This window comes from Aegilops tauschii, chromosome 6 (genome assembly GCF_002575655.3).
Source record: "Aegilops tauschii subsp. strangulata cultivar AL8/78 chromosome 6, Aet v6.0, whole genome shotgun sequence".
Lineage (NCBI taxonomy): Eukaryota > Viridiplantae > Streptophyta > Magnoliopsida > Poales > Poaceae > Aegilops > Aegilops tauschii.
Genome location: NC_053040.3, coordinates 475,698,294 through 475,725,392, shown reverse-complemented (window position 1 = coordinate 475,725,392; position 27,099 = coordinate 475,698,294). Strand labels below are relative to the sequence as shown.

At 48.5% G+C, this 27,099-nt stretch overlaps 2 protein-coding genes and 1 long non-coding RNA gene across 6 annotated transcripts; 1 reads left to right on the top strand and 2 right to left on the bottom strand.

Moving 5' to 3' along the window:
• Window positions 1–1,992: 1,992 nt before the first annotated feature.
• Window positions 1,993–14,353, bottom strand: LOC120966664 (uncharacterized). The gene is made up of 2 exons (XR_006665687.2): window positions 14,073–14,353; window positions 1,993–2,322 (listed from the first exon to the last, which is right to left on the bottom strand). It is a non-coding gene; the product is annotated as an uncharacterized lncRNA (long non-coding RNA).
• Window positions 5,335–10,919, top strand: LOC109750647 (uncharacterized). 2 transcript variants are annotated; one of them, XM_020309610.4, is made up of 3 exons: window positions 5,335–6,150; window positions 7,839–8,232; window positions 9,180–10,919. In XM_020309610.4, the coding sequence occupies exons 2-3, from the start codon at window positions 7,909–7,911 to the stop codon at window positions 10,077–10,079; spliced, it is 1,224 nt and encodes a 407-aa protein (XP_020165199.1). In that variant the 5' UTR covers window positions 5,335–6,150; window positions 7,839–7,908; the 3' UTR covers window positions 10,080–10,919. The 2 variants fall into 2 exon arrangements, with proteins under 2 accessions (XP_020165199.1, XP_020165203.1); XM_020309614.4 differs by lacking the exon at window positions 5,335–6,150 and adding an exon at window positions 6,160–7,669.
• A 3,396-nt stretch (window positions 14,354–17,749) lies between the features above and the next one.
• LOC109750659 (serine/threonine-protein kinase/endoribonuclease IRE1) lies at window positions 17,750–26,790 on the bottom strand. Of its 3 annotated transcripts, none has more exons than XM_020309623.4 (7): window positions 26,151–26,790; window positions 25,334–25,523; window positions 23,950–25,250; window positions 21,460–21,632; window positions 21,122–21,368; window positions 20,726–21,020; window positions 17,750–18,114 (listed from the first exon to the last, which is right to left on the bottom strand). In XM_020309623.4, the coding sequence occupies exons 1-7, from the start codon at window positions 26,456–26,458 to the stop codon at window positions 17,968–17,970; spliced, it is 2,661 nt and encodes an 886-aa protein (XP_020165212.1). In that variant the 5' UTR covers window positions 26,459–26,790; the 3' UTR covers window positions 17,750–17,967. The 3 variants fall into 3 exon arrangements, with proteins under 3 accessions (XP_020165212.1, XP_020165217.1, XP_073358666.1); XM_020309628.4 differs by having other exon boundaries at window positions 25,339–25,523; window positions 25,770–26,618; XM_073502565.1 differs by having other exon boundaries at window positions 25,339–25,523; window positions 26,151–26,617.
• Window positions 26,791–27,099: the final 309 nt, after the last annotated feature.

Sequence of the window (27,099 nt, the reverse complement as noted above, 5' to 3'; positions counted from 1 at the left end):
ACCAGGGTCAACCTCTCGAATCCTCCTCGTAATTCGTAAACACACACTGACATCATGATAATTACAGCCATTTAAACCCCTTCACCAGGCGACTTGGTAAGGAGTAGTACCAGGAGTAACGTTGATGTATACAATTTTTTTCTTCTTATACGTACTATTTTCTCGGGTTAGTTAGTCCAAGGCAATTAAGTATATGCTCGAGGCAATCAGGCCCCGGTCAATGCAGCCATAGGTAACTACAAGTGGCGTATGGGTTGGCGTATAATAGAGGGAACCTGTGTACAGTGAGCACATGCCATGCATGATCGCCTTTGAACCGGACTGTATCAATGTTGTGCATCGCATGCACTCGCTGACCACGGCAACATGGTGCCGAGGTGGCGAGACGGATGAGCATCCACGCACGCACCCTGCCTCATGCATGCAACGAGGTAGCCAGCGACCCGGCAAGCAACCAACCACGGCGCCATGCTGAGCTTGCACCACATGCACGCTCATGCTCATCCGTCGTCCGGCCGGAGGTGGGACATAATTATTGTTTTTCAACAAAGATCACATAACTAGTTAACACTGTGTATACAATTCTGATTTGACTAAATATTTTACCAACTTGTACCTTTGTACGTATAGGAATTAGGCAGTATACATCCATCCATCCATCAGTGTCAAGCTGATTAGAGTTACTACTACTCCAACTCAAGTGAGAGGCCGGTTGATGCATGTGCTATGTTTTTTATCTCCTCGGTGTCTGCTCCATTCGAACTAAAGCGCGCGCGATTGGGTGGTGTGAGTATCAAGCCATGATGGATGCATTTTGGGCCGGTTTGTCTTTAACCTTCACCCATGTGCGAGTGCGCGCATGCTTAGTTTCTACGAAACATCCACTTCATCTCTCCCCCGACAAAACAAAAAAATCTTCTGGCTGCCCGCTCAAACAGTAAAAATCAGAAACGACAATTGCTGCACAATGGAATCAGAGGAAAATCTTGGCAATCTGTTAGGATGTCTCTTGTCTCGGTAGTTACAACACATACACACTCCATCACGATTTACCTTTCCCCCTCGCGCGGCATGAAAGAAAAAACGATCGATATTCTTTCCCGTCTTTATACTCTTTCTTACTGTCACAGTGACAGTGAAACCTGATGTAACATTTCAATCATCTAATCAACGGGTGCAACGCTGGCCTCGCGGTGCCGGTGCGTGGTAGAATAACTTTAGATCGATCTGAGATGCGCTTTGGGCGCCTATAATATGCAAAGCTAGCTCGCTAGCGACTGATGCAGTCGTAAAATAATAATGCCCGATCCATCGATCCGTCGATCGCGTGAGGCAGCACCAAGATGCGTAACATGATGCCCGGAGCGTGTCTGTTCCCGCTCACCTCACCTCGATCGATCTCGCCGGCCACGGGCGCATGGATAGATGGGGATGAGGCCATGAGAGTGCACGTTAATTACTAGCTAATCCCATGTTACTCTTCTTACCCGGCCGGTGGTTGGATCGATCGAGCGAGCGACCGCGTTGCTAGCTAGCTTGCTTGCGTGCTGCTGCTTGGTGTGCAGCACCAGTGCACCGCCGTATTATATGGCCCGGACACATGGCCTTGTCCTGCCCGGTGGGTTCCCCATAATTTTTATAGTACTTAAATAGGTAGCTCCTCATTAATTCTGTCAATAACATGCATAATTATCAAAAAAGTGAAATGAATTCCTAATTTTCAATTTACAAATCCAATATTTTCCGCATTTTTTTTCACAAATCTGATCAAAGATACTCCCTCCGATCCATATTAAATGTACTAAATCGGCGGCAGTTGATATGGATCGAAGAGAGTAGTAGACATTTTTACAAAATTCCCATTGTGCATTATCCGTCGATCATATGTCCTTTTGTTGTTTAATTGCCGTTCTTTCTTCCTAATCCACTAGTAAATGACCGCCGATTAATCGTGCGTTTAGTCAAAAAGTTTCAAGTACCGGGAGAGGGAGGTACCAGTACGCCTCACTGACTTATTACGTTTCTTTCTCTGCCTAAAATGCTCCCACTTACGGGCAGAATCTTCCACGGGCGAGCACAGTACATTGAATAAATGATTGGCCTGCCTGCTCGCTGTGACAGCTTTATTAGTTAGGAGGAGGAGTAGTTAGTTAAACTGCGCAGCACAAGGGGCATGTTCAGCAATCATAATTCGCGCAGCACTCCTCGGGATCGGCGCAGGGCCGGAGGAGTTGTATATCCCGGGGCTGTCAGAGATCCCGGTGCTCCTTGTCGCTTCTCCCTCCTACTCCCACCACGGCATCATGCATCCATCCAAGCTCCCTGCAATCCAGATTTACCCAGTTACTCAACATGACACGGCTAATTAAGTAGCCCCAATAATACTGTAGGCACAGTACATTGTGGCTGGCTGTACGAGTTCCCCTGGGCAGAGCAGGGGTTGCCGAGAGAGGGAGGAGAGGACGCGCGCATGTGCATGCTGGTGGATCGATCGATCGATCGATCGGTCGATGGGTGGCAATGGCGACGGCATGATCCACTTGGCCACGTGGAACCCGTACGACGAGTAGAGTAGGAGGGCACTTTGTTTGTTGGCTGCCCCTAATGCTACGCACCAAACGGGTAGTTAACCACGATTGAGAGCTCCCGGCAATGCCATTGCCATTGGCATGCACGATCCGTCCATGGTCCCGCCCCGTCCTGTAAGCTGGTGCGCAACTAAACCAAACGTAATCAATCCCTGTCGGTCCGCCCAGCCCTTGCCCGGCCGGAGCTCGCCAGGCGACCGAGACAACATGTGCAGTGTGTACGTTTGTACCGGTGCCAGCCATGTTGTACCACACCGGTACTGTCTGGGTTTAGCCTCCTCCGTTCCACGACAACTTTTGTACTGTACGCGCTAGTTTGTATGCGAAGGGAAGGAGAAGGGCATGCCATCGTTCTAGAAACCCATGAAATGACACTGAGAGCTATCGATCGACCGACCGATCCAAGTGACGGGCTCATACGAGATCGACGGGTTGGTGCGCGCGCCGCCTGATGGTTACAAGCTGATCGACCCGTCACATCCTCACCCCGCTTTGCTGCGCACGAACACCATCCGGCCGTCGGTGGCCAGCACCATTTTTTTTTTCCTTACACACATGCATGGCGCACACGAGCAACTTTCTGAATTCCGACGGCCGACGTTGGCGTGGGCGGATGCTCCCGAGTTCCCAACCCCACACCGCCGGCCAGCTCAGCTCCGGGGTCGATGTACGGGCAGCGACTAGCTAGCTGATCGAGTGAGCGAGCGAAAGGGAGAGTAAAGCTGAAGGCAAGGGCACACAACAAGGAGTGCAACCCAAGTTAGTCGCACAGGAGCACAGCAGCAGAGGAGAAGATTTGGGCCGGGATGGCTCGAAAAGGAGGCCGGAGCGGAGCAGCGGCGTGGGTCCGGTCATATGATTTGCGGGTGCAGCGAGGCCCGAACAACCATCGGTTGTGCGGTCACTTTACTCCTCCCTCGCTCGGCCCCTTTCCCCTTTTCCGGAGATTAATCTCACGCTTGATCCTTCTTTCTTTCTGGTGCGGTGCGATTTAATCGCATGTGCAGGACGGGGGTTTGTTTAGCGCCCACCTGCGTGCATGAATGAATAATACTGCTGCTCCAGCTAGTAGTAGCACAGTCCATCGACTCGCTTGATCCGATCGGTGGCGATTTGTCAGTATAATATTTGATTAGGAGAGGTCATCAACTAACCATTGGTCAGTGCTATGTGTTACCACATGCGTGCTAGTAGCATTTTTCTACTCATGCATTATCATCAATCCATGCTAGTGGTAATAAGTACTAGAGGTGTCTTAGTTAACCAAGTTCGGTAAAGTTGGATCAATCGATGGATCGGTCAGTTGAAACGAACCGTACAGCTAACTAGGTGGCCATGGATGGGTTAGGCAACACGCCACGCAGGCGATCGATCGAGTTTGCCAAGTAGGCAGGGAAATTCGTGAACTGAATTGGACGAAAGTTTGGAATCCACCCGTCCAGCCGGCGTTCCCGGGTCAACGCGTCGTCGTCCGGGCACCGAGATAAACTGGCGCAAAAAACTGGCCCGCGTCCCTCTCACGTCCCAATCCCCGGAGCCAATTCCGCAGGCGCAGGCGCAGGCGAGCCACGAGCGAGCGAGCCAGCCTGCACGGCCGGCCCAGCGGCGACCGAACCGAGACCGAATGCGGAGCACGTAGCCGAGCCGAGACACGGGCCGCCTCTGTCTCTCACCCGCCCGGCTCGTGCGTATGTACGTACGGGCGGGATGCGTACAGGATACGGGTCAGCGATGCCAGGGCGCGCGGCTGCCGATTTTTAGGCGGCCGGGCGATGCTTCGCCGGAGCTGCCACACTAACCGCGACGCGCCTGGACGCTAGCGGCGGCCGTGTGCTAGCTGCTACGGCCTACGGCCGGCGATCCTTCCTCCCGTCTACACGCGGCAACGGCAAGCACGCAGTCCAAGGAAGGAAGCCGTGGCCGTCGTCGGCCAGACCGCGGCGTGCGTGGAACAACAGGAGGACGAAAAGTCCGTGCGCCCGCGACTGACTGCGAGGTCCACCACTCCGGTTCCACGGTGGTGCTGCGGCCGTCCCTCTCGGCCTCCGCCCGTGCCACGCAATCAAGGGGTGCAACGCCATGTGTACGCACAGTGTAGGCATGGACATACAGGATAGGGCCAGGGAGGGGATGAAAAATCTCAGAAAATCTGAGGTGGCGTTTCACTTGTGCCAGTAGCATTTTCCGCGGGGTTTTTGTTTTTGTTGGTGGCGAAGAAAAAATGAGAAAGTGGTAGGGGGAGGAAACTTCAACGTCACGACAGGAAAGTGGAGGGCGAGGACAGCTAGCAGCGAGGGCAGAGGGCTCACCTACCGTGTGACCCCCTCCACCGCACCGATCTCCCTGCACCACTTACTGCTGCTGCTACTGCTACTGCTACCGGTCGTCGTCGTCGCTGCTAATTACCGCTCCCCTAACCGCACCCGTAAACCGTACGATTAGTAGTAGTACACAAATCCGTTGGACGATGGAATATTACAACGGACGGACGGACGGGCTACCCGGTCTCCCTGTATCCTGCGCGCAGTAAAAACACCAGCTGCGGGCAGCAGGCTGGGTCTCCGGCGGGCTAGCTGTTGGCACGAGCCTCGCCCGTCCGTCGTCGCGTTCGTCCAGCTCGGCGCACGCATATACACTACCACTATGGCACTACTACGACGACGTCCCTTTCGTCTTCCTCCATCTCCGGCCGTGTGTGCGCGTGTGGGGTGTGCCGATAAGTCAGCCGTGTCGTGTGTAAGTGAATTGGGCGACGTAGTGGACCTCCACTCTCTTCCTGCCTGTCCTCCAACGTTTTCTCAAAACCCAAAAACCCTACACACAGACAGAGACCCAGAAACGCCTTCTTTTCCTGCTGCTCAGACGATCTGGCGTCAAAGGAGCTGCCGCTGGGTTTAGTTTACCTTCCACCCGTCACGTTCTCCACCAATAACTTAATCCCCTCCGCACCCCGCTCCAGCCTGCCTGCTCTCCTCTCCTCTCCTCTCTAGTAGTATAATATACTCCTCCTCTTCCCAACCTGGCTCTCTCTCTGTCTCTTCATGTGCTAGCTCCATCCATCCTCTTCTTCCTCGGTTCAGCTTACAGACACAGCTTGAGAAGGAGAGAGAGGGAAGAGGGTTCGAATTAAATTGAATCCCACCGACCGGGCCAGTGCAGTGCACGCACCTCCCCCTCACTCCTTTCCATTTACCTCCACCTATATAGCTCCCCGTATTTCCACCCCGCCCTCTTCTCTCTTAGGAGTACAGTGCGGTGCGGTGCGGTGCCTCTCCATATAATTTCAGCTGGTGCAAACCAGACAGCAGCAGCTTTCTCCTACCTCTCCCTCGGACTACACCAAAGCTAGAACAGCCATGCTCATGCAGGAAGAGAACTAGGATAGCTAGCAGCTAGAGTTAGTCCCTTGTTTACATAGCCAGCAGCTAGCTTCTTCTTGATCAGCAGCAGATAGTTAGAAGCAGTTCTTTCTTCAGTTTTCATACCAAGGCAAGCAGGCCAAGAAGGAGCAAGAAAGAGCCACCGGTGATCGATCGGTTGGAGGAAACAAGGGAATCTGCAGGTGAGTCAATCAATCGCCGACGGCGGTGCATATATTCCCCTTCCCGTTCCAGTTTGTGTGTGCAAACCAGTCATTTCTTCTCATTGGAAGTGGGGGAAAGTAAAATAAGAAGACAAGATACTATCACAAGGAATTCAAATTCAGAAGCCTTCCTGCAGTCTTTCGTCCTTCCGGCCGTTTTTGCGTTTGAAATTGCCATTTGTGGCACCACCCTGTCTGGCGCGCGGCCATGTGCCGTGCCGCCAGCCAGCTTCCCTGCCATATTCATATTCGATCATTCTGAGTTTCTTTCCTGGAAAGAAGAAAGGATGAATGGCAAGGGAGAAAATAGCACCAGTTCCGGACTTTTTCAAAACTGCACCAAGTTTGGACTTCTTCCTTGTGCAAGCTAGAAGGTCCCCAGTCCATTTTTGGGGCTCGTTTGTTGTTTTTTTTCAAAAATTTGAAAGTTCCCAGCCCATTTGGTCAAGTTGTTCGTCTCAATGATAGAAGGGGAAATTTCCTTCCGGCCGACGACGTCACGGCGGCTGGGCTACTGTGCCCTGATATGGATAGAAATTGAATGGGCGAAGGAACGGATGGGATGCCCTGCCACGGTATTCCCCTCCATTGTGCCCCGGCCCAGCCTTTTTTGGTTTTTTCTACTTTCGCCCCTCCTCCAGCCTGGATTCCCCCTCTGGAAGGAAACACAGGGCATCCAAGGGTAAAAAAATATGCAAATTCAAATTCGGTGTGAAAACGAACGAAAATAGTAAAAAAAAAAAACGCGCGGGGCAGTGAAAACGCAGGGCCGGGAGATTCCTTGCGCTTCGCCCGGCGAGATTCCCTTTGTTTGATCCGTACGGTAAACGCGATCGGATCGGGCAAATGGAAGCGAATTCCTCGGTGTTTCCACCGGGGGGCGGGGCGTTAATTATAATTAGCCGCTTTACCGAGGGGGCAGGGCGGCTTCCGTTTGACGCGTCCTCTGCTCCCACATGGCACGCCAGTGACGCGTCCGGGCCAATGGCCTGCCGCCACGTCAGCCAATGACAAATTCCTTGTGCTGGCCGCGTTTGACTTTTACCTTGGTGGTGAATCAACCCAGACCAAACATGAAACAACCACCCCACCCCTTGATTTTTTCTTGTAACATCTTTTTTCTCATTGTACGCCACCTGTATGGGCGCCTTTGCTTCGGAATAAAGAAAAAGAAAAATGGGAAACCCGCACGTCACATGCGCGTCTCACATGGGGCGCGGGGCGGGCCCGGGCCATCATGCACCGCATACATGCGGGCCCCGCGCCGGCCCGCCCGCGGGCGCGCTGCCGTCACTTTGAAAAAGGAGCCTGGTTCCGTTCGCAGAAGATATATATCCTTCGGCCGGACCCGTTTGTTTACAAATATGTTTGTTTGTTTTACAGCTCAGAGGAGATCGCGTTCTGGTAGCATTAGAGATTAGAGATAGATAGATAGATAGGCCCGATTAGCGTCGCGTCCGCTTGCGAGACGAGACGAGAATCGGTATCGTGATATTAGGTGTGTATAAAATCCGGCCTTGTCTTAATTTGGTGCCATGTATTGCCGCGGCTGCTTACCTTGGATGCCGATTAATGCGTGCATATCCAAATTTACGATCCGCCTCGCGTCGGCATTAATCCCGGCCCTGTATTTATACTTGCCTCTCCCGATTGTGCTTTGGTCGCAGAGTAACGCAGGCGAAGACGGGAAGAAAGTCAGAGGTTGAGGAGATTGGGATTGAGATTGAGATTGAGGCGATGGCGAGCGGGCGGTTCATGGAGGAGATGATGAGGGAGCACGAGCAGAGCCTGCTGGAGGCGACGTGCGGGGGGCTGTTCGACCACATCGAGGACCTGCTCGACTTCCCCAAGGAGGACTCGGCGGAGGACGTGCTGCTCCTCGACGCGCCGGTGCCTGACAGCCCCCTCGCCGCGCGCGTCCTCGGCGGCGGCGTCCCCCCGCCGGCGCCGGCCTCGCTGGAGGGGCAGCAGCAGGCGTCGCTCATGGTGCCCCCGCCGCCGCCCGCCGGGGACCACTCCGCGGCCTTCCTCGGCGCCCTCGGAGACACCCACATTGGCACGGTGAGTAATTGTTTTTTTCCTCTGCCCTCGTTCGTTCCGATCGTTCAGTTCGTCGGCGTCGGCGGGCGCGCGTGCGTGCCAGCGCGGGCACGGTTGGTTGGGTGGTTGCCGACTCCCGCGTACGGCCGATTTTAAGGAGGAGCGGATACGTGCCCGCCTGCCTGACCTAGCCGACGAACCGCCCCTGTCGGTCGCGCACGGCAGTTTCGAAAAAATCAATCTCATCTCTTTTTTTTCTTCTTACCCCTCCCTGCCTCCAGAGGGTTCGAAATTCAAAAGTTCGAAACAGCTGGGCGGCAATCACGCGGCGCACCACCAAAACAGCACGCACCGCACGGCGCACACCGCCATTAGTGGTCACATGGAAGGGGACGGAGGTGACTCTGACTCCACACGGCTGCCGTGTTGTCCGGGCGCGAGGAGCGGGGGGAACAATCACGGCCGGCGCACCGCACCGCACCGGCGTGAATGGCCGGGGTGGTTGGGTCATGGGCGGGCGCACGCCGGGGAGGTGGAGGTGTCGGTGGCATGAGGCCGTGACCAAAGTTACTGCCACTCCATAGATTTTCTTTTCTTTTACCGGTGGGGGGATGGGGTGCGGGGGCCCGGCCATGTTACGTACCGGGGGCCCATCGCTTTCGGTAGTTAGCTAGCCCAACAACAACTGAGCAACTACTCCATCCAGTGTGTGTGTGCACCAGCAGTACCGCCAGTCCAGTCCTACCAGTAGCCAGCCCACCTTTTCCTCCCCTACCCTTTACGCAACAGCAAATTAAACCCATCACCGTGGGCCAGCCCGGCCCGGACGTGCCGGCGTTTGCTTTACTGATTGAACAGTAGTCTATTCGAATGGAAAAGGAAGAAAAAAAAGTAGTGGCGTCGATTGCAGGCTGCAGTGAACTGGGAGGGTGTTTCTGACATGGGATTCCTTGCTTTTTGTTTTGCAGTGCGACGAGCTGGACATGGACATGGCGCAGCTCGAGTGGCTGTCGGGGCTCTTCGACGACACCTCCATCCCGCACGAGCCGGCCTTCGCCTGCGCCGCGCCCATCATCAGGGCCTCCGCGCTGAGTGCCAACGCCGGCGTCGTGCTGCCCGACAAGATGGAGGACGCGCTCTTCCGCAGCTCCAGCCCCACTTCCGTGCTCGAGGACGGCGCGAACAACGCCAACGTTAACATGAACAACAACAACAGCGGAGGATCCTCAGCGTCGTCGACGTCTTCATCGGCGTCGTCCTCCTCGGAGTCCTTCTCCGGGAGCGGCCGCCCGTGGTCTGTGCCGCTGTCGCCGCGCCCGGAGCCGCCCGTGCTCGTCATCCCGGCGCGCGCGCGCAGCAAGCGCTCCCGCGCCTCTGCGTTCCCCGCTGCCATCCGCGCCGCTGTGCCCGCGCCCGAGGCCACCATCCTGGTGCCGACGCCCATGTTCTCCTCCACCTCCTCCTACTCGGAGGAGCCTGAGTGCATTGCTGAGTCCAACTCGCAGCCCAAGAAGAAGAAGAAGGCCAAGAGGCCGACCCCTCCGGTCACCTCTGATGCTGAGGGCGACGCCGACTACGAGGAAGGCAGCGGCACTGCGCTCGCGCCTGGCGAGGTGAGGAGGTGCACGCATTGCCAGATCGACAAGACGCCGCAGTGGCGTGCGGGGCCGCTGGGGCCCAAGACTCTCTGCAATGCCTGCGGCGTGCGCTACAAGTCCGGTCGCCTCTTCCCGGAATACCGCCCGGCGGCCAGCCCCACCTTCGTGCCAGCCATCCATTCCAACTCCCACAAGAAGGTGGTGGAGATGCGCCAGAAGGTTGAACCCAAGGGCGATGACCTCCTGCAGTTCATCCGCCGCCGGGATTGAGCTCCCCGCACCGGCATCGGTCGCCGGACGGTCGGTCTCGTCCCCCTTAGCTATTATATATGTATACATGCTAGTATGTATGCATTGCATGCTTGCTTCCAACTAGTCAGTCAGTCATCATCGTCGTCATGGCAGTGCTTAGCATTGCCTTCATGCATCCACCCACCATCATCGCCATGCATCGGTTTCAGTCAGCATCCATCCATCCATCAAATCGCCGGGTATCCTGGCGTTAGTTCAATAGGGCTTTTCTTTTGGGTTTACTCCACCTCTTTTTCTTTGTCTATTACTTAATTGGTTCCCCCTAAGAAGATTTTTTGTTTGTATAGAGGAGGGTGAGTGAGGAGGGCAGGAGAAATAGATGGATCAATCACAGAGTCAGTGGTTGTTGCATTGCAGTTGCTTGCAAATTAGGTACTAGGTGAGAAGGAGAGCTAAACCAGCAGCAGCAGCAGCAGAGGCAGAGGCAGCTAGGCAGTCAATTAGGAAAGTTGGTGTGCTCTAAGCAAGAGTGAAGTCAAGGAGATTTGTAAGTTGGTTTGCTAAGTTAGAGAAAACTTTGTGTCAAGTAGTAGCCATCAGGAGGTTGAAGTAGGGGGATCACCAATCATAGTCAGCAGTTTATATTGGAGCTTGGTGTACTCAACTCTGAATATTCTTTTTGCAGTTCATCTATGTTTAGGGATTTATAAGTGGTGTCTTTCTTGTGTTTTATACTACTAGTGTTACCTTTTTTTTTACTAGTAGCCATTAATTAAGATTCCTTTTTCTAGTCATCATGCCTTGTTGCCTCTATGCAAGTTGTGATCATCCAAGCAGAGGAATTATAATCCTTGAGCACTTCTTCTTCCCCTGTTTCTCGTGTGAACTAACTGCCTCTATGCAACTTGTGATTATCCAATCGCCTTGAGCACTGCTACTGATAGTGACTAGTGACAATTATAAATGCTAATGCGCCGCAACATCATCAGTAGTATTAATAAAACAACAAGACACACATAATGCATATGATGTGTAAGGGGACAGAGCACATGGTCAAATTCAAGGTCCTGGTCCTGGAGCACACTCATATGTGGCCTGTCCATCCATATAATAAATTGATGATTGATGGCAATGAACATTCCCATGTCCACCCCAGATGGACAGATGCTCAATTGGATTGGATTACCTTGACCATGTGCTCTGCTAGTGCTACAACTCATCAAAGAGAGTGGGTCACATCTTTCCAGCCACAAATCCAAGCCATGTTAAGAGATTCACACCCAGTCGTCGCCTCTACATGGTCCAATCAACACACTTTCATCTCAATTGCTACAGTTTCTTCTCAATTAAACACAAAGGACAGAGGTTCATGAGAACAGAATATGGGTAAATTCCTATTAAGATATTGGGGTGCGGTCTGCTTATGGGGGTTGTAGAATGGGCTTTCAGATTTTCCCGAAGGAAAAATAATGGGCTTTGAGAGTTCTTCTACTGGCTTCTAAAATAAGTTGGAAAAAGTTGCCCCTACCAAGCTTATTCCAGAAGCCCAAAAAAAGCCAGCAAAAGAACCGGCCCTTATTTGGTCCTGGTTAACAGAGAATACCTACATGCCTGGTTCTTTTCATTGCCACTAAGGAAGGAATAGCCTCGTAATATTTTATTACTTTATTCGGATTTTTTTATAGATTTTATAGAAACAAAAATGCAGTTAAAAATAAAGAACATTTCAAAAAACAAAAAGTTCTCTACCTCTATAAAATATTCATGTTTAGGAAAAAAATGTTAAAGGAAGTTATGTATTTTTAAAACTACCTCATGAGTTAGAAAAAAAAGTTCATGCACGACTAGACATATGTTCATACACTTTTAAAAAATATTAGCATATTTTTTCCACCAATCACAAAAAAGAGAAAATAATAAAAACAAAATAATACAAAAGGTTAGGAAAATTTTAAAAAATATGAAAAAAAGATGGAGAGAAAAACAAGAGGGAAAAACTAAAAAAAAGAGAACGAAACAAAACATATAAAATGGGAAAGGCTAAATGGGCCGAGTATAGGAGCTCATTAATGCACGTTTTAGCGACAATTTCATTTAACGAGCCTTGAATAGGAAATACAGTGACACTTATAGCGAGCACTAGGCTCGCATCGCGCAAAGCGTACTTACATGGGCTGACACTTGATGTGGACATGCACCATGCGATTTTTCCCCCAAAAAAGGTATTTATTTCATTACGTAATGAGTTTGATAATATATAAAACATGTTCATGTGTTGCCAAAAAATGTTCATATATATAAACATAAATGTACATGTACTTATAAAAATGTAAGAAAGTGTTTTTACATGTGAATTTCATGTGTAATAAGAAAAATATATGCATGCAAATCAAAATAAATGTTTGTGTATTTCAAAAGAAATATTCATCTGATGGACAAATGATCAACTGGATTAGCTTGACCATGTGCACTACTAGCCCTACAACTCATCAAGAGTATGGGTCACCCAACTGGAAAAAAGAGTATGATACACATGTTGTGGCTACTAATCCAACCCATGTTAAGAGATTCGCATGTGCAACTCCTCTGCCTTATTATGTCGGAAGGAAAACGAATTTGAAACGACTCGTATTTTCTCTTTTGCAGAAAGAATCAAACGATTTCGAAACAACGTTAAAATTCTTTAAAAAACTTGGCATGCTAGAAAGACGATTTTCCATAAACATTTGAAATTCAAGTTCAAATGCACATTCATTTGGAAAGTAAGGGAAAACAAATCCTGCGTCAACATTTATGTTGTATTGTTTGTACTACATTTTTTTTGGAAAAAAGCTTGAAACTTTGAAAATAGTTTACACTTGGTTTTCATAAAAAAAAAGCTGTTTCACCTGCACTACCTAAGGGGCAATCGTATCCTCTGTGCCAATGATAATCTAGGTCAGAAACAAACTCCCCAATCCACTACGTTTATGACAACTCCAATACATCTCACATTCCTAAGGTAAATACTATGAATAGGGGTGGTGCTAGGGGTCGGCCTCCTCAAGGAATAATGAGAAAGGCAAGAAGTAGTGGCACTGCCGAAGAGGACGGAACATTCTCACATGAGAGAGAAAACCATGAAGGGAAACGAGAGCAGCATGTATGCCATGCACACACTAATCTAATCTATGCATTAGTTGGTCCGGGAAAAAGAAGACCGTGATAGATCTAGAAATGTAAGATGCATGCATAGATCTTGATGTGCCAGAGTCCCAAATGACGTATGCAACCTCAAAATCTGTAAAACAACTAAGCATCCATTTTTGGAGATTGACCCGCCGTCCGGGCTCGCCGCAGCCCCGTCAGTGTCAGATCCAGCGACCTAGGGCCTGTTCCCCTAGATATATTGTCTCCTCGTGGCTCATCAACATGGTGGAGAACCTCAAACTCAAGTTCCACCGTGGTCGTGTCCATGGCGGTGCAACGACCCTCCCCCCCTCCCCCCCCCCCCCCCCCCCCCCCCCCCCCTCCTAGCGGCAAGGATGTCGAAGAGTGGAGGAGCAGCGGAATGGCAAGCAGTAGTGGCGCATATGCATGGAACAGAAGATGGAGCAGCGGGAGTGCCACACTTTTGGGGGATGTTATCATGGGAGAGCAAAATCTACGAAGGGAAAGGGGAGCAGCAGGCGCGCTTGCGTACCCAGCTGATCCGTTTGATTGATTGGTCGACCGGGGAAAGAGTACCATGACAGATCTAGAAATATAAGATACATGCATAGATCTGGATATGTTAATTACATAGATAGATCTGGATCTGTTGTTAGATAGATGCATAGATTAGATAAATGCGTAGATCTAGATATGTTATAAACATGCGTGGATCTAAAAGACTAACATCTATAGATAGTATCTAGATGCAACATCAACTCTATCGAAAATAACCAACTTTTCGAAACCTACTAATATGATTGTCATAAGAAAGAAAACCAATTGAAGACCGCTGTAACCGAATTGGTAATGCATACTCACCTATGTAACTTCTTATCAATTTTGTTGCTCAACAACGTCCCCACCTTTGTTCTTCCTTCGATAATCCTACTACGCTCCACCACATCGATGAGTGAGATGGCGAGGAGGCGGAAGATGAAGATGGGTAGAGGCGCAATGATCACTGTGGAAGAGGAAGGAAGGCGTCAATGTGAAAAAGTAGCCTACCCGCAAAAAAGGGTGAAAAGTAGCCTTACCATGTTGCAATGGGAGAGAGTGGTGAGACGATAAGGACTTGGAGTCACGGGTGTGCCCTATTTATGAGTAGGGGCTGGGTATACAGATGGTTGGATCATGGATTTTGCCACAAGAAAAACTACTTTAGATTAATTTTTGTGAATTGTGCAATTGGGAGGGAGGATCGGCGGCGATAGTAAGTACTTATTGTCAAAAGCATCTAGGGTGGAGTGGGGTGTGGTTTATATGTAAATAGTTAAGAGTCAGGGGGTGTGGTCTATATATAAGTAGGAGGGTGGGGTATATAGATAGTTGGATCGTGGATTTAACCGCAAGAAAAACTAGTTTAGATTATTTTTTGTGAATTGTGGGAGGGAGGAGTGACGGCGACAATAAGTACTTATGGGCAATAGTGTCCGGGTGAAGTGGGGCGTGGTTTATATGTAAATAAGAGGGTGGGTATACAAATGGTTCGATCGTGGATTTGACCGCAGAAACACCTCGTTAGGTTCAATTTCTAACAATTATGCAATTGGAAATTATTTCCTTTGTTATACATTAATGTATGAAAGGATAAACCGAAAATACACTTGTCCCTTTCTCATTTCTTACAATAAATTGTTTCGAAGCAAAATCCATTTTGCGGTATGCTCCTCCATGACCGACGGACCAGAGGTGGCAGCAATACGTCGGGACGATCGAGACATGTTAAGCCCAATGCGGCAACATTGATGGGGACACCAAGAAAGATGCGGGCTAGAGGATGTGGCGGTGGCATTGGCAGAGGCCAAGCGAAGGCAAGGCCAGTGCAGCTGCGTGTGGCACTGCAGGATGTGGCGGTGTGCGATCGTGGCCGTTGGATTGATGGAGGGCGCACAAAAAAATCATGGAAAACACTTGTATTCAACCGGATGATTTTGGCTCAGCATCAACCGCGTCCGACGCCGTCCGATCTCACAGGATCATGCGGCTACCCTTACCCGTATCCAGTAATCTCCATCTCTCTTCTCCCTGTATCAGCGTCCTCCTCTTGCGTCTCGCCTCGCTCACTACACGCGCGCTCTCCACCCTGGCCAAGGCTCCGCCCTCCCGCGTGCAGCTCCTCCTGTAGCTCTCACGTCTCTCCTCGCCTTCGTATTTCTCTCTCCATTTCTCTTTCTCAAACTGCCCTGGTTTTGTGCCACTAACACACGCACTTACCCATGATCTAATCCTACTCCTAGATAAGCTCGATTGCTTGAAGGATCCTAACGACTAGGCATGTGATGTTCATGTAGCTAACCACCTCAACATGCAGCTAACTAACTACATGCACGGCTAAGTTCAGTACTTAGGCAGCCTCATCAATCACCACATAACCAACCAAACTAGCTAGCATGTCATCACAACATCATCAGAGCAGCCGGCCGCCATTGCCGCCCCGCTGCGGCCATCACAGCATCATCGAAGCAGTCATGCCCATCATCGCAAGACTACCGGGGTTTAGAAACATGTCATCGCGGCATTGTCAAACCAGTTGAAAGTAGCATCGTGCGGTTGTCGAAGAACGACATCACAACCTTAGCACAATTGTTCGAAGCACCCCGTTGCAGCATCGTCTTAGCCGTCAAAGCAACATTTGCGGACGTCAAAGCGCAACACGAGCATTAGAAGCATGTCGTCGCGTCATCGCCACAATCGTCGAAGCACGGCTCATAGCATCACCATGGTCATCGAAGCACACCATGATTGTTCGAAGCATATGTCATCGTGCCAACGCCGCAGCCGCCGCAACATCATCGAAGCAGTCGGGATGCCGTTGTGGCATGCCTCGTAGCATCACCACAGTCATCGAAGCACACCACGGGTGTTCGAGCATGTCGTCGTGCCCATGTCCTGCCCGTCACAACATCGCCGAAGCAATCGGGATGTCGTCCCAGCATCGCCATGACCGTCGAAGTACACCATAGGCGATCGAAGCATGTGGTCGCGTCATCACCGTGACCATTGCAACATGTATCGTAGCATCGCCGCGGTCGTTGAAGCAGTCGGATGCCATAGAGACCGGCGTCCGGCATCGCAGCACTACCGGTGGCCTTTGGTGTTGCGACGGAGCATCACCGGGGGGTGTCCAGCGATGCGAGCTGCAATGGAGCAGCGTTGGGGATCGTTGTGGCTGCGACGGAGCATCATGAGGCGTGCGGTGCCGCGTTGGAGCTCCAATGGAGCGTCGTCGAGGGTGGCGCTGGTGCTACAATAGAGTTGTAATGAAGCATCATGCGGTGGTCGGCGGCGGCGGGCGCCGCTCGCTGAGGTGCTGCAACGCAGCATGCGGTGGTCGTCACCAGCGGGCGCCGCTTGCTGTGGTGCTGCAACGCAGCATGCAGGGGGAGGCCGGCGGTGAGCGCTGCTCACTGCTGCAACGCAGCACGCGGTGGTGGTCGGAGGCGGGCGCCGCCCTGTTGGTGCTGCAACGCAGCATGCAGGGGGAGGCCGGCGGCGAGCACTGTTCACTGCTGCAACACATCACATGGTGCTTGCCAGAGGCGGGCGTCGCTGGCCTTCTGTACCGATGGGTGGCAGAAACTGCTGGGAGCGGTGCTGCAAGGGACGGCGGTGACTTCTTCGGTGTTTGCTGCAAGACAGCCTCGCCGATGCGTGAGATCATAGGCTACAAGTGCGGCCGGCATGCAGCGTGGTCACCGCAAGTTCGCGGGTGCTGTTCCTCTCCTCGCATGCGAGTCGGACTCTTGTGATACGGTATAGAGTAGAGGTAATTAATTGAAGGATCCAACGGTGCACTCTTGTGCAATCGGATGGCTACGGAGGCGGCTTATCCTTTTCTAGGATCAGCCGGTTTATTTGTAGCAGCGCCCAAAAATCATAGCTATTAGCTAGTTGAAAAATGAATAAAGACAACTAGCCGTGAAAATATCCACAATTAATAAAAACAAGCCACTTTTGGCTGCGTCAGGGTAGCGTGCCTCCGTCTACTTTCAGTTTCAGTGCTAACCGGAGAGAAAGCGGAGTAATACATGGCAAGAAACGCGGCTATACACCGCAAAGAAACGCGGATAAAGTACCAAATGCATTAATTGTCAAGAGAAGGAAGCAAATGATTTACGCGGCGGGCTGATGGAACGATATTTTTTTGGAGTGACTAGCATGCATGTATGCAATCGCGACGCAACTGGGGTTTGGTCATCCTGGGGCGCGACTAGTTTTTTTTTCAGCGCCGGCGCAAAAAAACCCGCAATGAGGGTCCTGTTGGGGGCGCGAGTGGAGATGCTCTGAGTCCGTGAAGACCATCGAGCGAGCAAGAAGAAATAACCATCAAGCTGATAGTTCAGCAAAACATGCTTTAGCGGCATGTCTGGCTTGGCATTACGCATGATATTGTAATATGTCCTTTGAGCGTTTCTGGTAATCAATAAAACTCGATAGAGTTTCAATCAAAGCTTGAGATTAATAGTTTCCCTCATAAAACTCAATATGTCGTGAGATATTCTGAAAATCCATCGATTTATTTGTATGGATAATAATCCATTTTTTTAATCAGTGACACTATAACAATACAGTTCTGTGACATACAATGTACAGATTAATAACTGAGATCTCTTATGATTTCTTTCAATGATAATATGATACAGATCACATGTACATACATTTTGCTAGGTGAAGGCTGTTAGTGCATACAGTAGAGGGACGACATCTTCTTTAGTTAAGTCGACATCCCAATGAAATATTTCCTGAAATCTTCTTCATCCTTGCAATAAACTGACATGACCTTGTACACTTCAATCAGCAGCTTTGGAAATCGGCTCGAGAAATATCGATCAAATCCCTCGGGCAGTGACCCAAGTAACTCCTGAAAATTGATGAAAACATTTAGCTTCTCGGGAATGCAGGGGGTAGGAAACACAAAGCTGAGCTCACAGGGGACTAGAACCATAACAATCCTTATCCATCCCTGAAGATTGCTATAGGACATTGAAGACCAACAGATGTAAATGATGGGAATTAAATCTTCTCAACTATACCTGATGTAAAGGTGGCAACAAACTTAGGGTCATTTCACATAATTTCCTGGTCTTAGGAGTTTGGTGGGGGTGGAAGACCAGGTTGCTACCGTGTTGTTAGTGCTGTGGTACATTAACAGTGAAATCGTTGTGCCAACCTAAGTGCTTCATAGTTATGGAACGCCAGTAGGATTTTTTTTCCTACGAATCAAATAAACTAGTACAAATGAATTCTAAGAAGTGTAGGATCAAGGAAATCAAACAACCAGCAACCAAATACACTCTTGAAGGAAGCTTTTTTCTATGGAAGCCCTTGTTCAAGACTATTATTCCCCAGTCTCCTCTTTGATTCAAAGGATTTCTAAAGGAATTTTGAAGGATTCTGATCAGTAGGATTTTTTTCCTATGTAGGTTGTTTGATTCGTAGGATACAATCCATAGGAATTTTTTCTTAGAATTCATTTGTACTAGTTTTCATAGGAAAATTTCCATCCACTCCAGCCTCATGCAAAGAATCCTACACTTCTCAAATGCTCATACTAATCATGTGGTACTGAAGATGGCATGCCACTCCAATCCTATGTTTTGCCTATTCCTGCGCTTTACAAATCCTGCGAAACAAAGAGGCCTTAACTGGGTGTGACAAGGCTCCACGGTTTGGGAGGGCAATGATTGCCCGTCAAAACTTTTCCAGTGGGCCTGTTCTGCCAAGAACGATCTAACCGGCATCGATATTGCGGTCTGACCAGGTGTCCCATATTGACATGCTTGTAGCAGCCATCATTATGCAGAGAACAATTTCTTGAGCCCCTCAATGAACTGCTGAGTTAGCCAGATTTAGAACTCTTTAACAGCCATATTTGACTATTGTATTGTTCAGTGCAACTAGCTGCTACTGTGAGGGATGAAGCTGTTCAACAGTTCTAAATTTCATCTTCAATAAGAGTAATAGCTATTTTTGTTTGCATGTGTGTGGGCATATTCTGCCACTCAGTCGCCATCCATGGGCCCTTAATTCGTCTCCATTCTTCGTACTATTCAGTTCATTAATTTTATTTTTTGGAGAAACACAGTACAGACGCAGACACTCACAACACGCACACACACACACCCTACCACTATGAACGCACGCACATACACCTCAGCCGACAGATATTAAGATTGTCTTAGTCGCCATAGGCACCTCGTAGTTGACGGTCACATCATACCACTGAAAGGATAGAGCCGAAAAGCCTGAAATAGATCAAGGAAAATATGCGAGCACCCTTACCAAGTATAGGACTTGGACCTGGGTAGGCTGGTTCCACCAGAAGAAACCTAACCAAGGTAAGCTTTGTTTGCAGCTCACTGTCTTTAGGAAAAGAAAGAGACAGCACCCAGTTGGGCAATGCTGACACATGATCACCTTCAAGCGAGCATCACCAACTTATCACTACTGGAAGCTAGACAGCTTGGATAACACTCGGTGATCTATGCAAGATGGTCATGACGAGATTGTAACTTGTCTAGGGTGGACATGTGCTGCCGCGGAGGATTCAGTGTGCATGTTTGGAGGGATTCATTTATTGGCTTACCTAAGCATGGAATAAGGAGATCGCCAAAGCCAAAAAACAGTATCAAGTTCATCTTTGGGTTCTCTTCTCTTGCTCGTGTGCATTTATGGTTTGCTTATTATAGATTGCAAACAGTTTAACTCGAATTAGGTTGTCAGTGCACCTATATAGACTCATAGGTGTAACTGATTGTGTTTAAAATGCAAAACTTTTTTTGAAACTTATTTCCTTTAATTGTGCTAAACACATGTTTTAGCTTAAGAGAATCATAATCTATCTATCCACCCACTCTAGGTGGTTTCCTTGATCCTACACCGCTCCACCGCCACCACTGACAGCAACTTTAGCGAATCCTCTACCTTCCTGGAGAATTAACTCATGCCAGATCATGGTGGAATGATCAAATTTAGAACAACACACCATAGGCATGGCAAGGTTGTGCTCAGGAGCATTCGCATGGTTGCCATGTGGAGAAACAGAGACAGTGAATGGGGAGAAATATGTCACGGTGAGCATTTTGCTCACTAACCATGGAAAGAATAAACAGAAATCCACTTTAAACCCAAAAAGGCGCAGCATGGAGATCAGATCTTTTGGGACTGGTTTTGTAACTTGGAATTTACATACTCAGTTTTAAATTAGAAAATGTAAAATAGAAACTTTGTGGACACAGAGGGTATCTTGGACATTTTGAAGGATACAAACAATTATCTAGTTAGGTAACATCTCTTGGAACATCCATGACTATAACTCATTTAATATGGTGCAAGGACCTACGATTGTGCATGTTTAATACAGTAAAACAACAGGATTGTTGAAGTTCACCAGACCAGTTTGGCCAGCAATATAGCCATACACATATAGCATAAACAAGAGCAAATGCGACAAGAGGTGCAGCATAACTAACCTTGAGATCAGCTGGAAGCTCTCTGTAATGTCCTGACTTGTTTCTAATCAACCTGAGAAGGTCACGAGTTGACTCGAAATTATATTTCCTATAACGACCCACATCGGCAACCAGACCATCATCCAACTTTTCTCGCCATTTTCCACCGAAAGCTTGAAGCCCTATGCTTTCCAAAGCATTAAGGAGGTCAGTTTCAGTGGTTTTCTCAATTCTATCGCTGGTATCTCTTAGAAACAAAAGCCGCAACTCAGGGCTCCAAAAGAGAGGATGATTTATCGCGTACATCGCCGTGGGTCTGTTGACATTTTAAAAGTGAATTTCAGTAAAAAAAAAAGTAAGCCTTACATAACCTATGTGTTCAGCACAGCAAGAATGTACATTGACCTAAATTCTTACCTCTCATCTGGTTTTGGTTGTAACAACAGAGAAATAAGATGCACCGCTTCTGGTATGTGATCCACCACGAAGAGATCAAAGTGACCGTTTATAATGTTTATGTCCCGTTCATAGTACTCACCAAACGGATGCTTGCCTTTAGTGATACAATAGAAAATAAGGCAGCCCAAACTAAATAAATCCATTGCACGAGTCTGACTAGCACGACGAAGCTGCTCAGGTGCTTGCCAACCGGAGCTTCCATATCCTGCAATACACTGTCGAGGATTAAACAGCTACTTTAAAAAGAAAAGAGTGTTATTATTGAAAAAATGCAAGTAGGGTTTAATCTTGCTTACCAGTGCCATGATGACTAAGAGACGACATATCCTCTTGCAAACGCTTACTGATACCCATATCAGAAAGCTTTGCACTGAGAGATCCCTCCTTACTTATTAAGACATTCTGTGGCTTCAAATCGCGATGTATGATTCCTAAACTATGCAAATGCACAATACCAGCGACAACATCTCTGCATAAGAAAAATCACAAGATACGAGTGAGATGCATAAAAATAAATAAGATAGGAGCGATCATACAGGCACGGTAGCGGATGCACTGGCTAACAAAATCATGGGTATTATCAATACTTCAAGAAGCAAGAAATAGAAGAATACTGATGAAGCCATAGTAGATTGCAGCTAGTGGTGATATAGCAGGCATTATTTGCTCAAGTATATGTTAAGTACTGCATACAAATGTTGTGGTATATCTGGATGTGCTGGGGTCATAACAAGTACTGCTGGATTCAGGTTTGTAAGGTCTACAAATCTTGCCATAAGTCAAACTTGATACAAGTTTGACCAAGTTTGTAGAAAAATACTACCGCTGTTCCGGTTTAAAGGGCTTATCTCAAAATTCTCAGCAACCAAGGTAGATGGTGAGTAGAGGGCACGAGTTTCATGAATTCAAAACTGCCCACTAAAATATGCCTCACATGTTCGACTCCCAAAGCAATAAATGCAACACCCTCCCTCTAATTAGATCCATATGGTGCATACATGGCCTCTAATTCCCTCTCTCTCCATCTCCATGGATTAAATGAGCCGTGTGATTCAAAGCACTTTAACTCAGTGAGACTCAAAGTGGGACTAATATAATGAAAATCCAATTTTTTTTTAGATAGGCCCTCTAAACTGGAAGGGAATATATAAAAATCTACAATCCAATAAATACATTATGAAATGATATTTCATGATATATCTAGTGATATTGATTTGGTGTTATGGATGTTGATATTTGTTCCTATAAACTTGGTCAAACTTAAAAACCAATAGGCCTTATTAAGCCAAACGGAGGGAGTATGCCAACACATCCATTAGCAAGCTTCTTTCGAGTTTTGGATCTTCCACAATTGAAATGTAGCCAATTTATGCTCTGTTCGTCTAACTAGTTAGCAACGTTTATCTTCTACTCCTCGAATGCACCGATACTTCAGGAAACTAGCGAATCGGTATCGGATACCGTATCCGATACCGATACTCCTCCGATACGCCCCCGATACGTATCCAAGGAGTATCCATTAATAAACGGTTTAAAACAATTCAGATACTTGAAGGATACTTTTTCAGTTTGTTTTGGATACGGCCCAGCCCATCTAAGAGACCACTCAGCCCAGCTTAGAGGCAGACAGCAACCCTAGTACCCCAATGCCCCCTTCCTTACCCTCCCAGTTTTCTTTCCTCCCTCCCGAGCTCACACCAGGCGGCGGCTGGTGGCTGCGTACCTAGCAGCTACTCACCCAGGGCGGGTGGCAGCGGCGTCTAGCCAGCGACGAGCTGCTACTCCTCACCAATGCCTCTTCTCCTTTTTCCTGCCCAGCCAAGCTCATCCTCTCTTCTTTCTCCTCTGATCTGTGAAGATCTCATTTTTCTCATCTCCTCCAGATGGCTCCTCCTGCTGAACCTCCTACTGTACCTACAAATCTAAGGGCACCATTGTGGAGCCATGTTCAAATCATAGAGAAATCACCTGGAGGGGGCAACACTAAATGGAAATGTGACTACTGTGGTCATGAAGCTTTGAGTAGCTACTCTAGAGTTTCTGCTCATTTGCTAAAGAAGACAGGGAACCATGGAATCCATGCATGTAAAAAGGCCACGGTTGACATTCTGAATCCCTTTTTTAAAAAAAAAATAGTAAAACGTATCCGTATTGGCACTTTTTCAAAATGACGAATTTACGTATCCGTATTGGCCCGATACTGATACCCGTATCCGTATCGGTGCATTCGAGTTCTACTCCCTCCGTTCCAAAATAGATGACTCAACTTTGTACCAACTTTAGTATATAGTTAGTATAAAATTGGGTCATCTATTTTGGAACGGAGGGAGTAACTAATTAGCAACATCTTAGGAGCTATAACAGAAAGAGTACACTACAATCTATAAAAATAATCCATTAATTTACTATATTCATAGCACCGGATAGCACAGCACCAGCAAGCTGGACCATATTCCTTCGAAATCCAGCACTAACATAATTTGATTACTCAAAACTGCATAAACTTGAGAGCAGGGAATGCAGTATCTTGTGGAAGAGATAAAAAGGGGTAGGCTCAAGGGCTGTTTGCCATTAAACTGTTCCATGTGTTCATGTAAAATAGCAATGGCATACACCTACAAATGGTGATATCATCAAGCATGCACATTGACCTGAAATCAGGTTGTTATTTAAAACTTTTAAGTCATAGATGTGGCTGATACACCTCGAGGGAGAAGGTGTTGGAATTATGTTCATACCCAACCAACAATTCTAGTGGATAATATAGAAGGACACGAGTTCAATACCTCATCAGCTTTAGGAGTTGTGGCGAAGGAAGTCCATCCTGCGTCCAAAGTTCTACATCTATTTTCTCAACATCTGAAAAAGATGGATCTGTATGCTGTTGGATCAGATCAGCCAAGCTGCAGCGGCACCTCTCAAGGGAAATATAAACAAAATTGTCATCCTGATCGCAGCCATACAGTCTAACAATATTAGGATCACGATCCGATGCAATAAGATTCTGAATCTCTTTTTGGGCTATATCAGTGTGTGAACGAAGCAGGCGTTTCACTGCAACTTCACGTCCATCATAGGAACCCTCAAAGACAACTGTGCCATTGCTCCCTTTACCAATTTCCTTCTTGTGAACACGAAGTTTTCCAATCTGGCATCCGTCAAGGCCATCAGGGAGTGCATACAGCATCTCATTTGACCCACCAGTTCCACTGCTCTCTTTGTCAGATGCTGAACCGATCTCTGTGCTATTGGCCCTTCCATCTTTCTTCCGCGTTTTCCTTCTCTTAGATGTTCCCTCTGACTTCCCTCTAAGGTCTATTGATTTCTGTTCACGAACAAATGGCTTCATAAGTACACTCATGAATTGCTTGCAAGACTTGCTTGAATAGGCCAACCTCACCAGCCAAGCAAGGACCACCAATAAGGTAAGCACCGGGAATAGCAATCCATAAGCATTATTAGTGAACCTGTTGGTTTGGGGGTCAGCAGGGACAAGATGAACAAGAGCACCATCAACAGTTTGATTCTGAGTGTCATTCAGGGCTACACCAGACTTGCTAGCAGTTTGCTGTGGAATCACCAAAGTTTGAAGTTGTCTCAAAGCATCAGCACCATCCCTAGTGGTAACTTTGTTCACATCTTGCAAGACAAGTGCATTGGCTGTACTGGAATCAGGTAAAGTAAGTTTGATTGGTACACCATCGGTCCTAATGCACGGAATATTTTCTTGCAAACAGGATGATTGTTCAAGCATATTTGGATGGCTTTGTTTAACATAGTAGTTTGCAGAGAAAGAAGATCGTGTCCAGTTAAACAAATGTACACCAAGATCTGATGCACTGATAGAATAATCGGTTCTCACAACCACGATGATATTAGAACTTCTACCAACATCTAACTTGGATGGTGCTTCACCAACCGGGACTGCTAACTCATTCAAGGCGGCTGGCAGACTATGCTTGTAAATGATCTCACCACTATCAGCATCAACAGCAAAAGTTGTCGAGGCTTTTGATCCAATAGTAACCACAGAATCCCGTATGTATGGAGTTCTAGCGATAAACTCTTCCAGTTCCCAGGGAAGTTTCTACAGGAATAAGCCATGGGTGAGAAACATTTTTCTTTTCAAAAAGTATAACTGAAGAACTAGCATATTTGTGCAAAGCATACCACACCGGTGCCATTATGAACTTCCACGAGATCAGACTCGTCCAAAGGATATATGAGATAGCTCAAATCAGAGTTTGTGGTAGTAATGTGCTTGGACAGAGGTGGTCCTGTGGAGAACTGCCACAGAGGAGATTCTGATAGACGGTCCACAAGTTGAATTGTGCCATTGTCATAAAATCGCAGTTCAGAGCTGTTCGCAAAACAAGCAAAGTATTCCAGTCAATCACAGGACAGGTCCGTAAGTTGCTATAAAATTGAATCAGAGGACAGATCTGCAAGTTGCTATAAAATTAATCACATGAAAGATGAGCAAATTGCCACAAAAACTGCCAGCTACTTGACAACCTAACTGATAGATCAAAAGAGAAAATACAGCATAGATCCCAAACAAAAAGAGTAGCTAATCTGGTAAAGAAACTCAACATCTTATTATTACCTAAACCTCCCACTTTGGGAATAGAAGAGCAAAAGCTCCCTCCACACCAGAGCACCCTAAAATCCAGTGTGGCACCATCCATGAACTAGTGCTGTCAAGATTTATCTGAACACAACACAGGGTAACTCTCGCTGGCACACGAAGCCATCAATTATATGGAACCTAGGCAGCTAGACGGCAAGCAATTTCCTCTTCTCCACTTGAACGCGGCACGAAATAAGATTACACAAACAGCTGAAAACATGATAGAAGCTCGTACTAATACCTACCACAATTCATTTCTCCATTATTAGTACGGCTTGGGACGGGAGAGCGCAACAAAGAGGCAAGCCATGCAGAGTGGCGCTTACGGGAGTGTGACGGGGACACGAGCTAGCTCACCTGATGCCGGGTCCTACATCCGGGTTCTTTACAGCGTTCGACGGCACCGGCCGGCGGCGCGGCGGCCTGACCAGGAGCTCCCTGAGCGACGGCTGCTCCGCGGGGACGATCTCCGTGGAGCCCGCCTCGTCCCCTCGCCCCCCGCCGGCGGGGAGCGCGAGGGACGGCGCCGGCTGCTGCGGCGGCAGGGGGAGCGGGAGGAGGAGGGGGGCAGGGGCGGCGGCGGCGTCGTCCTCGAAGCGGGCCCCGCGGAAGGCGAGGCCCGACAGGAGGACGAGCGGGAGGAGGACCCGGCGGAGCGACCTCATCGTCGTCGTCGCCGTCAGCCGCGGGGAGGGGTCCGGGAGGGCATGGAGTGAGGTTAGGGTTTCCGAGAGGGGATTCGGAGGGCGGGGGTTTGGATCTGGGCTGTTTGCTGGTTTGCTTCGCGGGGAAGGAGGAGGCTTCTGGAATCGATGGATTTGACCAGGAAGGAAGGAGGACGGAGGAAGGAGACGGGAAAGTGACGGCGGCACCGGATTTGCGAGCGTGCAGGGGCAGCAATTGTCAATTTTTTATTTTATTTTTTATTTTTTGGAAAGCCCTCCATTTCAGTCAACTGATCCTAAACGTTGCTTCGGCCGTGTCCCCCGTTAACCACGTGGGACCCACCGCCACTTCCCTGACCCTTATCCTCTTCCTTCAGTGGAAACATATCGTCTTCTTCCTCCCAGTCGATTGATCCTAAACGTTGCTTCGGCGCCGTGTCCCCCCCTCAACCACGTGATCTGTGGGACCCACCCGCCACCTCCCGGCCCTTATCCTCTTCCTTCAGTGGAAACATATCTCCTTCCTCCCAGCCATCCCATGTATTCTGCTCTCTCTCTCTCTGCTAGCTATGGCAAATTTCATATGTTGCTGCTGTGATGAACCCTAGATTTGTTTAGGGCAGTAGGCATTTTTTTAGCAT